This window comes from Toxotes jaculatrix, chromosome 3 (genome assembly GCF_017976425.1).
Source record: "Toxotes jaculatrix isolate fToxJac2 chromosome 3, fToxJac2.pri, whole genome shotgun sequence".
Taxonomy (NCBI): Eukaryota; Metazoa; Chordata; class Actinopteri; family Toxotidae; genus Toxotes; species Toxotes jaculatrix.
In genome coordinates, this window is record NC_054396.1 from 18,685,571 (window position 1) to 18,699,379 (window position 13,809).

At 39.3% G+C, this 13,809-nt stretch overlaps 2 protein-coding genes across 4 annotated transcripts in view; both read right to left on the bottom strand.

Annotated features, from left to right (window-relative positions):
- Window positions 1-67: 67 nt before the first annotated feature.
- Window positions 68-4,529, bottom strand: LOC121179138 (kazrin-A-like). 2 transcript variants are annotated; one of them, XR_005893850.1, is made up of 8 exons: window positions 4,298-4,529; window positions 4,063-4,181; window positions 3,500-3,731; window positions 3,109-3,210; window positions 2,414-2,580; window positions 2,097-2,193; window positions 528-1,679; window positions 68-476 (listed from the first exon to the last, which is right to left on the bottom strand). XR_005893850.1 is itself a non-coding variant. In XM_041033787.1 (7 exons), exons 1-7 carry the CDS (start codon window positions 4,397-4,399, stop codon window positions 1,518-1,520), a joined length of 981 nt encoding a protein of 326 aa, XP_040889721.1. In that variant the 5' UTR covers window positions 4,400-4,529; the 3' UTR covers window positions 68-1,517. The 2 variants fall into 2 exon arrangements, 1 of the variants encoding a protein (XP_040889721.1); XM_041033787.1 differs by having other exon boundaries at window positions 68-1,679.
- Window positions 4,530-5,556: 1,027 nt separating this feature from the next.
- kaznb (kazrin, periplakin interacting protein b) overlaps window positions 5,557-13,809 on the bottom strand; it is a 55,478-nt gene continuing 47,225 nt past the window's right edge. For both annotated transcript variants that reach the window (XM_041033785.1, XM_041033786.1), the window contains 6 exons: window positions 12,256-12,447; window positions 10,050-10,186; window positions 9,586-9,756; window positions 7,907-8,087; window positions 7,606-7,739; window positions 5,557-7,311 (listed from right to left, as the gene is read on the bottom strand). In XM_041033785.1, the coding sequence (XP_040889719.1) occupies window positions 7,141-7,311; window positions 7,606-7,739; window positions 7,907-8,087; window positions 9,586-9,756; window positions 10,050-10,186; window positions 12,256-12,447 (986 nt within the window). In that variant the 3' untranslated portion in view covers window positions 5,557-7,140. The remainder of the gene's footprint in view (window positions 7,312-7,605; window positions 7,740-7,906; window positions 8,088-9,585; window positions 9,757-10,049; window positions 10,187-12,255; window positions 12,448-13,809) is intronic.

The window sequence follows — 13,809 nt, forward strand, 5'->3', positions numbered from 1 at the left end:
ATTTTAATGTCTCTGTCTTTGAACATAACCATAACAGGCCAATACTGTATAATATGACAGTTGACAATAATCCCACCTTCGTGGTTGGCATACATGAAAAGCTCTGATAGCTGAGAGAAGAGAAATAATAAATGCCATTTTAATTCTGGTGTTAAAAACAAACACCTTCTGAGTTCTTACCTTCTGTGTCTGTACAGGTTTGAACTGGTTTGATATTCCCGCTTAAATAGCTTTGCTTCTGGTGACTGGAGGAGACGCCCAGTAAAGTGGCAGAAAAACCTGTTTTCCGCTATTTGGATAAACCTCAGGGTTTCAGCTGCACACAGAGTGACATTTCATATGTGTTCTCATGCTCAGCAACAGCAAACTTTGTACAAATGTGTGTTATAAAACATGATCAAACTTTACAGAAGATACAATTACATTCTCTTCTTTGAGTTCAGAGGATGAGCAACAGCACTACCTTTCTTTCAGTGCTTGTACAGTATAAACGGGGGGAGACCATTTGCTTAAATTCCTTTTAAAACCCAACATTCAACTGTATATCTTATCTACATATAACTTGGGAGTATTGTTGTAAGTAAAGTAAGTAAACATCCATCCATCCATACGTCCATTATCCATGCAGGTTATCCTCTTAAGGGTCATAAGGTGGCTGAAGCCAATTATTAACATTTATACTGAAATGGAAAACATTTACTGCAGACCTCTTTAATTAACTGAATGTAACCCCATGAGAACACAGATTGTGTCAAACCGCCCCCCGTCCAAATTTCATATCTTTTAATGTTATTTTAAATCAAGGTTTACTATCTGTCACAGTAACAGTAATAATTGTGAGGAAAGTTGTATGGAGCCTGGAGAGGCTCATGGGGGGACAGAGGAACTGATTTGAGCCGGAAACTCAGGCCAGCATCTCGTTCAGAGCTGCTGACATGACACAGTTCAGGTCTCCTCAGAAGATTAACAGCTAATACTATATCACAATGACTTTTTTCTATACCTCAAGCATAATTCTTCACTTACTATGAAACAAAAAGAGATGACCTGTTAAAAATATTTGACCACAACAGCGCTGTGAAGATAAAACATAAATACTAGACCAAATTCATGTAAGGCATCAAAGGAGAACAACACTGTACAACAGTTACAGTTAGTCTTCACACCTATATCACTATGATTTTCTATAAATTCATGATATAAAATTCATTTGAAAAAACAAAACCAAAAAACATAAAACTTTTTGTCTGGAAATTTTTTTCGTCTTATCTATATTCACAACATCTCTGTTAGGTCAAAAATGATTTGTGTTTCTCTTCAGAGAATGAGTTATTCTCATGCTGGCCAAAATGATAATATATTTGAATTATTAAATTAAGCGGTAAACCACTTTAAGACAACTTCCTTCTCAAAGTCCAGTAATGCGAAAGTAATTTAAAGAGTTTTTCTCAGTAGTAAACAACTATAGTACAATAACAATGTAAACAATCATAAAGACTTCAATGACTGAGGCTGTTTCAGACGTTTGTGATTTCCACGCTCTTGTAGGTGTGCATCGGGCTGCCTTTGGCTCGGGGAACAGCCTGAACTCTTGCCTCTCTGGGCAGAGAGCCGCAGCTGCCATGAAAGCCCAGACTTCGCTCCACAGAGTGGCTGTTTGTGCGTAACCTCAGCGGACTCTGGAAAAAATGAAAAGACAAGAAACAAAATGTATACTTTCTTATTTTGAATTACTGTGACATTGACCTTGTTGAAAAAGTTACATCACCCTTAAATATTGTTTGGTCACATTATTAAATAAGGCTGTCTAATAAAAACAGATATCCTCAAGGTTTAAGATGATGGTGCACGTCAGTGCCATCTCTCTCTCTCTCATTTCCTGTCAACTGTGCTACCCACTATATAATAAAGGCAAAACTAGTAGCAAACTAATAGTAGTGACTGAACCACGTATGAAAACAGACCCGAGGGTATGTTGGGCTTAAAAAAAGGATATATGTGAAGAAATATGTGAACATTGATGTTTTACAAATAAACTACTTGTGACCAAACCATACATGGTTTTGATATATTTCAGTTGTGAAACGACATGATACCTTGCCTGTTCTTCTCATAGAGACCCTCTCCTCAGCAAAGCGGTTAACAGTCACAGGCGAAGAAGAACTGATAATGTCATTGCCCTGCTCTGCACTGCTGTAGACACAAGACATTACAAGACATTTTTAATTATTTGTTATCTGTTTAATTCTTCATTTCTTAGATAATCACATTTCATTACTCTGTGGTTGGTTATCCTCCTGTTTGGTACATTTTTAAAGTCATGTAAAGTCAAGTTAAAGTTATGTGACCAAAATCACATAATTAAGAGTCAGTGCAAAGGTATGTAATTTGTATAGAGGGGGTTTTAATCTACCTGTGAGGGACAGCGAGTGATTTAATCTCCTCATACAGGTGCCGATGCAGCATGTGTTTGTTGCAGGGGATTCCCAGGGCTTTGGCCATGGCGTCAGTGTCAAAGGATGGATCCAGAGCCATCACAGCCCCATGGATCCCTTTACCCTGAAGATTATCTGCATACTCCTGAAGAGCAAAACACAGAGACAGCATGTATCTATGTGTGTAGTACAGCTGAGAAAAATTACTTCAGACTTTATCTGCAGCCCTGCCAAAAGACATTTTTGAACAAAAGTCACATTTAATAGCAATTAAAGGCAAACCACAGTCACGGTGGAGCCTTTAAAAAAAAAAAAAACAACTAACTAAAACAAATAAGACGTTTGTCCCTGGGGGGCAAAAACAGTGTTTTAGTTTTCAGAGCTTCATGTTTACCACAAATAAGCATGTCAAAAAAGAGCTTACTGAAAACTGAAGAATGGCATTACTCATTGTGGAAGCAGAAAAAACACTTATATAGTATTTTGTTATGTTTATGCGTCTAAACCAGTGTTTTTCCTCTGTATTTCTTTCAACAGCGGTGAGGTACCAAAGCAACAAAGCTATCATTATATTTGAGGGAGTCTCAGAAACTCATACTGTGTGGTATCTGGTTCCAATCTGCCCTGGAAAACTCCCGAGCAGAGGGAATACCGTCACTGACCTCCCACCCACCTTGAGGTCTATGTCTCTGATCCACTTCATTACTCTGTGACATGTCCAAACAATGGGGTCCCGGTCTTGGTGCTCACATGTCGCCCGTCGTGCCTGCAGGGCCTGTAAAAACACAACACACAGATAGCTGCAAACGTGGCAGGGGCCAAGGAAAACACAGAGAGAGGTCAGGGAAGCTGCTGAGATGATGCAGCACCAAGAGCTTCTGTGTGCCTTAAGCTATGGTGGATAATAATGGAAATCACATAAAGTCCTGTCAGTGTAGCTGAGTTAAAGTTAATGCTGTGATTGAGGAACAACCACTGAAAAAAACACCACTCGGTATCACTTTTTATCACTTTTTTTTTCTTGTCACTCTTTTTCATCTATAAATTTTGATCTACAATCTAACCTCTTTATCAAAACTGAGCATCTGCAGCAGCTGGATTCCCAGAAGTAGACTAGTCTGGTGGAACTGGTCACTGATGTTGAGGAATCTGTCCAGGTCTCTGCGGCTCAGAGAGTTCAGCACTCGTCCGTCCACTAAGTGACTCTGGAAAGTTTGGGAGTATTGAGGCAGCCCCACATCACTCAGCCAGGATGTTGCCACCCAGTGATGGTCCATCTCAGATGCTTTTGAAAGTCTGGAAGATGATTAAACCTCAGTGATCAGCAGTTGTGGAATACCCCATTAAAGGTACAAGTCACGCATCCAAAATATTACTTAAATTACTTACGTATTAAAGGGAAAATGTAGTTTCAATTTCAAAAGTAAAAGTACTGAGTGTAGATGGATTTAATCTTAGCCATTTATTTACTGTTTTGATCTACAATAACACACCCTATAAGTTTTATATGAAATGGAAATGGAAATACTCAAGTTAAATACAAGTACCTCAAATTTTAACTTAATTATCGTACTTGAATAAATGCATTTAGTTACAGTTTCTTTGAGTTTTGTTTACTGCTGCTCACCCTTGATCCCCTTCAGCTCTTCTGTAATCCTCAATGGCCAGCCTTAGCTTCCTGCGATGAATCGGGTTACTGATACCTAGGCCCAGCTCTAAATCCTCATCTGTCAGGCCTAGTAGCACCTGAAGAGCAGAAATCAAGACTTTTACCAAACTTGAAAATAAGCATCTTCCCAACAACTACCCTATTCTCAAGCACAAGGAAAACAAAGGGTAAAACAGTCGTATTAAAGATGTACCTTGCCACTTTTGACGTTTTCAGAGCAGGCTCGGATGTACATGGGCATTCCCATGACAACTTCCATCCAGGCCTGGACTGCACCTGCCCTCCACAGTGACATGCACGTGTTTCGTGTGAGCTCCGCCTGCTGGAGGCGGTCCAGCTGCTCCTCTCCGTCAGACAGGCTCTGCTGTGTGAGGCTGTCAGAGTCTGGATTGGTCAGGAGAAGTTATGGTGTGGCATACAGGATGGGTTCAGGGTCAGAGGATTATGGAAATCAAAAACAATGACTCATCTGGAGACAGTTTGACATCAAAATCTGAGGGTATAAGCATGTAAAATACACCACCTCATTATGCAACAGTGCACAGCATCAATTTTGATACTAATCTAGAATATCAGATTTTTTTTGTTTTTCTTGATTTGACTTGAGCTTACTAATATTGATCAAGTCAGAGTTATCAGTAAACTGGATGAAAAATTGTTCCAACAACTTTCCTTTGTCCAATTTTGACTTAAATGGTCTTGAAATTGCACTGTATGGTCACTAGATGGAGCCAGAGAAATTCACTGGAACTATGCACTCCTGTGTCTTTAAATGAACTATGCTAGTTGAGGAAATAACTCACAAAGTTCATGTTAAACAGTAACCAAAGCCTACACAACTAAGTGCATTTAAATCTGAAAAGCTGTTGAAATTCAGTTAAATAAAAACCCATTAGTTTCTTTCATGAGAATGTAGTGGTTGTTCACTTCTAAAACTACAGTACCAATGTTTAGTAAAGGTGTTAAAATACTCTGGTAAGTATCAGATGATTATGAGGGGACTTAAGACCATTAGGATAATGTATTAGAGACACAGGGATTATTCATAAAACATCATGCTCCTGCCCATTAAACGCCCATCTCAATGACAGGAAAACACTGATTCATACTGAACCAATGAATCCAGGATGAACTCTGTGTGTTTACCTGATTCGTCCCCACATGCTTACAAAAATGCTGCATGCAAAGTCCACCATCTTTCAAAAGAGTTTCCACAAAAAAAAGGAGAAAAAAAAAGACAAGTAGAAAAAAGACAAAGTAGATTTTTTTTCCAATGGACCTGAGTGATATGAATAATCCCCAGAGTGTAGAAACAGACAGCTGGTAATCACAGATGAGGAGTTACTCACTGGCAGGAGAGAGTTGCCATTAGAAATGGCAGGAGGAGAGGGAGAGACACGTTAGACTGGGACACAAGAACAAGATTACTCATGGAACAGAAAAAGGATGAATTCAGTTACTAGTTTTATTTTTAAAATAAGATTTCATTTCAATTATAATTCATTTTGAAAATGCTAAAACCTCCTCAACATCTGGCTGCAACAGCCGCAGCAGATAAATATTTGAAGTTACCTCTTGTTTGTGCCTTTTTTTTAAATAAAATACTTCAATAGATTTAATCTTTTATGCAACATCTCCTAAATTACAAAGCATTTAACAGAATTATTAGAGCCACATTCGTGAAAAATGAGGAGGGATTCTACACAAAGCAAAACAAAAACAGCAAAAGAAAAAAAGGGGGGCCGTGCATTCATAATGCAAGGAAAGACAACTTGGTATAGGGGAAAGTCAACAGAGGAGCAACACAGGAGTGTGGAGATTATTAATCTGATTGGCAATGAATGGACATTTTATCAAAGCAACACAGAGGGATCATGCAGGTGTTGAATGCACATTCCTTTGTCTCATGTTGGCACATGTTAGATAGCTCTCAGTAAGACATGAGTCAGACATAAACAATGTTACGAGGCTAGTGCTAACAGTGGCTGAATGATACGCAGATTTTTCAAAGACAAGTGTTTAACCTTTGGCACTTGCACATGAATTTGACAGCAGACGAGACGTGAGCCTCAAAACACATTACTGTTAATTTTCTGATATTTTTTGTTTCTGTATTCAAGTCTGTGCAACTAAATTTTTTTTATGGAGGTCTGACCCTAAAACCCTTATTAGCCAGTCCTAAATTATAGTAACTGAGAACATATTTTTTTAGCATAAACGGATGAGGAGGTCAAGATGACACTGTGATATGTTGTGAATGTATTATCAGCAAATACTGTGAGCCAGCATTTATAGCATTTATAACATGAGACTGTAACAGCAGTACCTCTCAAAGTAATGTTTTTCTGATTAATTTGAAACAGCAGAAGTTGGCCAATTAAAGTCCAAAAGATCTTTTTTTTTTCAACTCAATCAGCTAATATCTCCTCTTTCATTATAAGAAATGGGCCAAGTAAGGTTGAGATTAAGAAGAAAGAAATCAGTGTTGCAAAGCATGATAAAAGCAACTGTAAAGTAACGAAAGCCAAATGACATTTACAGTAAAAACACTAGTTTCACAATAACTCCTATTTACATATAAACAGCAGTCCTTCAAGTCTCCAGTTATAAAAAAACATAAAACATTAAGCCATTTGGAAGATAATACAGCATAAACATGTCTACACATAATAATAACCCCATGTACTGTATATATTTATATGCATGTAAACATATATACATATGCATACATGTACATCTATAAATATATATCTAATTTACAAACATACAATCTGAGGGTAATATACTGTACATTTATGGGAATAGCAGTCTCTTTAAGGGCTTTTCTTTTAAAATTTACATCCCCCCACCCCCACCCCCCCTCCAAACAAACTCATTAACAAAATGCTCTTTACACAGTTAAAGCCAGGTGGATATCCACACATATTCATAAGCAAACACACACACACACACACACACACACACACACACACACACACACACACACACACACACACACACACACACACACACACACACACACACACACACTCAGCATCACCAGTCGGCATCCTCCTCTATGTAATAATCAGGGGTGGCTGTACCATCAAACAGGCCGGGGTCCAGTGATTTGCGTTGTTTGCCCCGAGCAAACACCCGTGACAGGGATCCCAGAGTCATCTTCTCCTTCTTCTTCTTACGCTTCTGGTCCTCCAGGTCCTCCATGGACTGAACCAGGCAGAGGAGACAGGAAACGTGGGTTAGTTTATTTCACATTGCTGATTTAAAGCAGCAGTTTGACATTTTTATAATTTTTCTTCTTTGTTTTCTTGAGTTTGATGAAAAGATTGATATGTCAAACTGTTCCTTTAAAGTGAGTTAAATGCAAAATAACACCACCACCACCACCACCACTAAGTAGCTGACACCCAGCAAGCCGACAGGACAGAGGGACAGACACAAACAGGAGAAGAAAAGTGTGGAGGTGTGATTACTTGGTCGAGGGGGCCAGGCAGCTCTTACATTGCAGAGGGAGTGGGTCCGATGACGAGGTGAGTTGATGTCGCTGGGCGTGGACGAGCGGTCCCCGTCGGCCGCTGAGGCATCAGAGATAACGGAGGGCTGACGAGAGTGACAGGGGCTGATCCTGACCACAGCTAGAAGGGCCCCACATACAGACACACACACATATATTCACACATTGAAAAATTCCCAAAGTTAGTACAAGAAACCTCCAGGAAACCCTCTTGTTAGTACGTTGGGTCTGTAAAAGCAACACCAAGCAGCATGGACACAGAAAGGTTGAGCAGATAAGAGAGTCTACCCTGTCTGTCTGTAGTGTGTCCGTGGTAGAGGGTCTGTTGGCTCTGACGGATGGCAGCAGTGAGTGGCAGGTCGGCCTGCATCACCCATTCCTGGCTGCCGTTCACCACAGGCTCTGTCGGCATGGCCAGCGAGTGGCGCTTCGGTACGTCTTTTGTCAGGGTGGCCAGAGACTGCTTTGCCTGGGAAACACACAAGACACACACAGTGAGTATGAACTGTGAATCAAACACACTCATTCCTTCATCACCTAAACTTGACTAATATAATATTACATGATCAATTGTACTTCATGACAGTGTCTGTCAGTGTTTTCTGTTCTTCAATTTTTATCCACTCCTCCTTTTTCTCTTTTCACACGTGATCAATGAATTCTAAAGGAGTATTTATTTAGTTATATGACTTTATAGGAATGATCCTTTTCTTTCTCTGCTGTATCAAACTACAAAAGAAAATGTTATAAGCTATTTAAATCACAAGAAAATAAAAAATATTATTTCTTATAATAAACAAATTATAAGAAAAAAAAGACAAAACTGACAATGAGTCGATCCTACTAACAAATACTGTGTGAATAGCTGAAGCCTGATAGATGTTATTCCTCTGTGCCATAAACCTGCACAGTTGTACACAAACTATTAAAAACGCATCAGTGAGTCACATCATGGCACTGTATGACACTTTCATTAAGAGGAACATAGACACTGTTCCATGGTTTATTTTGAATTGATCCAATATATAGTACCGCTATTGTAAATACTCACTTGAGCACCAAAATGTGTAATAATCTGCTGCTGAAAATAGTCCTTAACACCTACCTACTCCTAAAATCCACAAGTACCCTGCAGTTTCAGGAAATTAACCTTTTGAAAAAAATGTAAGTACATATATTTCACTTGCTTTAAAATATTGATGTCATAAAAGATTTATGTCTTAAAAGATTTATGTCTTTAGCAGGAACAAATTAGCTTGGGTTTGAGTGACATAAACAGGGTCAGGGAGTCCAAAAGTATTAAGAGACAGACTAATACACACTTGGTTGCTTTCAAAAAGAAAAACATTGCATAAAAGCAGCTTTACTCTTTGAAGTTAGTAAACAGCCAATATTTTACTATATCTTAGAAACTAAACTGTCCATTTCTGTACCAAAACTACTAATACAGGATCACTATTTGAAGCCTCTGAACAGACATGTTGTGGACAACTATTTAATGGTACATGAAACAGTTGGAAACAATAAAAAGAGAAAAGCAGAGAAGAGAATGATATTTTGTGGCTGGGTTGCTTGACAGTGATGCAGCTCTGGCACTGATGTGCCAACAAATCTGATCTGTGATGCAGCTTGATGTGAGGATCTGTGGGTGGTTGTGACTTGCTGAGGGAGGGGAGAGATTAATAACATACAGACTGACAACTGTACCTCTGAGGGACGGACACAGCAACACAGAAAAAAAAAACGAATTTCTGAATTGATGCTCTGAGAGAGGGAAGTGATGAGGATATATACCAGAGAAGCTTAGTGCATGTGTTCGAACCGATACGAATACACTAACAGGATTGCAAACCCACACCTTGTTTGCATTTATGCCACACATGCTGGATAATGAAGCTAAGGTGACATTATTGTGCCTGAATTGATTCAACAAAGTTCTGACTGTGTCTACATGCTGGGTGACTCACCATGGTGAGCTCTGCCTCCAGCTCTTTGATCCTGTTCTCCTTCATGTCCATCTGAGAACGCAGGACGTTGGCCTGCTCTGTGGCTTCTTTGGTCTGCCTCCTCAGGTCCCACTTCTCCCTCTCCAGCATGTCCTTCTCCTTCGCAAGGGCCTTCACTGCATCTTCACTCTCCTGAAAAACACACACACACACACACACACACACACACACACACACACACACACACACACACACACACACACACACACACACACACACACACACACACACACACACACATATTTGTGCACCCCTAAGGACAATTTTAGATATTTATCTATGTAAAGTATTTGCCAACAATTATAACTTCTTGTAATGACTTCAAACATGTCTGTTCCATTTCTGTGTTGACATTCCTTGTTATTTATCAAGCAACTTACATTTGCAATAAAGCAATACTGATAAATCAGGTGGGCCGGTGTTACCTTTCGGTGCTGGTCATAGTTGCGTATGAATTCTCGCAGCTGCTCTTCTCTGCTCTCCAGTGTTGTGTACAGCTGCTGCATCTGACTAACCAAGTCTGCCTTCTCCACTTTTAGACGCTTACGGTCAGCTTTCATAGCTGCAACACAAACAAACACTTTTACCAAATACTTGAGCATATTAAGGAGCATTTTAACAGCCAGTTTTGCTGTGAAACCAACAGATTTTGCTGTCTCCAAGTCAGAAACAAAGCTTTACAGTTGCAGGAGGGTGCCACTAGGTGACACTGTGCCTTCTGTTAATGAGGAGCAGCAGCTGGCGTGTGTGTGTGTGTGTGTGTGTGTGTGTGTGTGTGTGTGTGTGTGTGTGTGTGTGTGTGTGTGTGTTTTCTCTTCAGGCAGAAATGGCCCAGAGAAAATGATGTAATCATCTTAAAAGATAAGTGGCACAGTGGAACTTACTCATTCATACATGAAACTGTTTCAGCTGCCATGTGGAGACTCTGTTGGCTCATCCAAGACAAGACCAATTGGATCTGATTTCTTTCAGCTCCATTCTCTTACAGAGACAGCACTGATGCAACTGTTGGGGCAAAAATAATAGCAATGCTCTCCCGAGAGTCTGAGCTGAGGGGGAAGAGGCAAGCCTGGGACCTGTACTTTTCATAACTGCACACATGTCACCCAAGAAGCATTCCTCCTGTCAGTTTTCAGCGTCTCTTCATATTTTACGAAGAACGTTCAAACCAGTTTTGCAGCAGTTACACAATCTTGCAGTTTGCCACTTGTAACTCTCCAAGCAGAGAGGAAAGCCCTGTAAGACAATGGTGTTAAACTGAACTAAATCCACTAATGCCTTTTCAGTTTTCACTGTTGTTTTCATTTTTGCTGCAAGCAGTAAATGCAGGTCCTCCATAATTTTGTTTTTACTCCTCTCCCAAAGAATGGAACCGTTAGGTTGCATAATATCTGAATTTGTTTTCATACAAGAAATGAAAACAATCCAGTACTACATAATTAGCCCCACATTCCAGTCTATATCAATACCACATTCATATTTGAAAGTAAAGCTTCTATATCATGATTGATGGTTGTTAATTAAAACGAACCTGGAGTCTACTTGGCTGCTCATCGGTTGCGACACCCATTTCAGAGACAGCTATAATGTGTAAACATGTGCATGTATACCATGTCTCTCGTCTGCCCTCGCACAAATCAGATCTAAACATAACAAGATAAGGTTTCTCTGTGGAAATTGTACACTGCTGGCATTTGTGTGCACAGGTTTCATACTTCTGGCACACACAGGACAGAGCTGTTATATCTGCTGGTCAGAGATAAACCTTAAAACTAAATTTAAGGCCATTTCTTATACTTACATCTTTTTGTTTGCTGGGAGTAAAGAACAGTGAGCTATTGGTGTTTGGATTAAATCAAAATTATGTACATTTAGAACAATATAATAACTTTGGTACAGAGAATTCTGTTCTGTTTAACTCATCTAAATTGCAAATATCAGTGTGGAAGAAGAAAAGGGGATTTATAATGGATTTGAAAATGAGCTTCATTTTGTTTTCTATAGTCTTTTTACTGGGAACCACACAATACTTTGTTTAGTAAGAAAAGAGGATCAGAATGAGAAATGATTCATCCTTGTTTGTTGTGCATATATATAAAAAAAAATCTGATGTACTAAATCAAATAAGTGCAAGATATTCCAAAAGACTGATGAAGTTGCTAAAAGTGGGAGCAGGAAATTTGAAGGACACAGACTTAACGGACGCATGCATGAATAATTTTATCTGTTTGGCATCCTTGATATCAAGGGTAAGTAAAAGATATGACAGTTAACTAGTTACTTAGAGAAAGCCTGGGAGATAACCTTTAGGCTTATAGCATATCTTTTCTTTCTTCTACTGTCAGGTGAAGAATTTATTGTTGAAATTGTGCTCATGAAAATATGTGATCTGACGGTGTATATATAACTATGTACTGTATAATGCAATACAGTAACTGATGTTTTTCTTGTTTTTGTATATGTGTTGGTAACAGATGTTGATATGTAGCTTATGCACCAAAGGTTTGGCTTGACATGGAGATAAAATGTCCAACTAAAAGCTTTATTTGATGTATATTTGAGGTAGCTGTTGGAAAAATGGGGCTCTGGTGGATTAGGTGAGAAGACAAGATGTCTGTGTTGGCTCCTGACCTTGTAAGGCCTCCTTGGCACGGTCCAACTCCTGCTCCTTGTCACCCAGCTGCACACGGAGTTCGGTGGCTGAGAGCAGATTGGCAGAGCAGCCTCCCTGGGTGTCCTCCAGGTCTTTACTCAACATGTCCTTCATTTGCCTCAGCAGGTGGACCTCCTCTTGAAGCTGGGCTACCTCCTCACGCAACAACACTGAGAGGGAAAGAGAGAGAGAGTTTCAGAATTTATAGCATGCAGAAGAGACATTAGGGAAGTATAAGAGGAGAGCATTAAAATCAGAAAAAAGAAAGAGCAGGATATGGAGGAAGCAATATCAAACAGCTGGAAGAGTAAGGGTGTGATTGTGCTGCATATTTTAATATACAGGGTAATATATAGGCAACACATCAAACCCCCACACAACTCACAGCTCCCCCTCAGCTGTGGCTACAGGTGTTTAAGAAATTCAGATAAATTCTGAGTGACAGACTCTAGACTGGAATATTAGTGGGTAAGTCAGAGACAGCAGTCTGATAAGACTTAAGAAAATTTCAGCAAAACACGTTTGAGCCGTGCTCCTCAGTGCTGTGTTTTCAGGTCCACTGTGAAACACCTCCCGACCCTCTGGGAAAACAGGCAAGCAAACAAGAGCAGGAAACTAAGGTGAGGATACAGTGAAACACAGTCGACTAACAGACAGCAGCTGGTGGACATGTTTGCCGAGTCAGGGGACAGAAAAGATCAGAAGAGTTACGAATTATAGTCCAGTAAGGGAAATCCATACCAGCAACACAGGAACAATATGTCATAATATTGCACACATAAGGGTAGAAGGTCTGTTACAGACAAATGCAGTTTTCATAAGAACAGATAAATGAAACAAGAAAAACAAGAGGCCAAAATACTCAACTGTGAACATAAAAAACCTTTGTGATACCTCAATATCATACGAGATGGAAGAGCACAGCAATAAATAAATAAACATGAATAATGCTGAAATAATTAGTTGCTTAATAAAGTACTGCATTGGTGGAAAAGTAGGACAACTATTTGGTTGAAGAAATGATCATTTAACTTATTTATCAGCTTCTTGTGTCTCTTCATATAAATACAGTATTAGATTGTTTTTCAGACAAAATGAACAATTTGGAGACAACAACATCAGATCTGGGAGCTTGTGATGAGCGTTGTATATTGGCTTTTTATAGACAAACTAAATGATCAGTTCACTGAAAAAAAATAACAGGTAAGCCAATAATGAAAGCACCCTCAAACTTGGAAACACTGTAAAAATCGGTGAGCATGCATCTGTGTTTATGTCTGCAAATTAAATGACAAATAACAAGAGTCTACAGCCACGCTAGCAGCTAGAGGCTGTAATGCTCATCGTAAAGAAGCAATTAGGTAGATAAAAAATAACATCCAAAATTTGTTATCTTTAGCTGGAATGGGGATCAAATGTAGTAACTGGGCAGAGGGTAGTGTCAAAAAAAGAAAAAAAAATGTCACATGATTCATTTGCAAGTTACAGCTAATGCTTTGCTGCCACTAGAAACTGCTCAGGTCAGTTTTTCT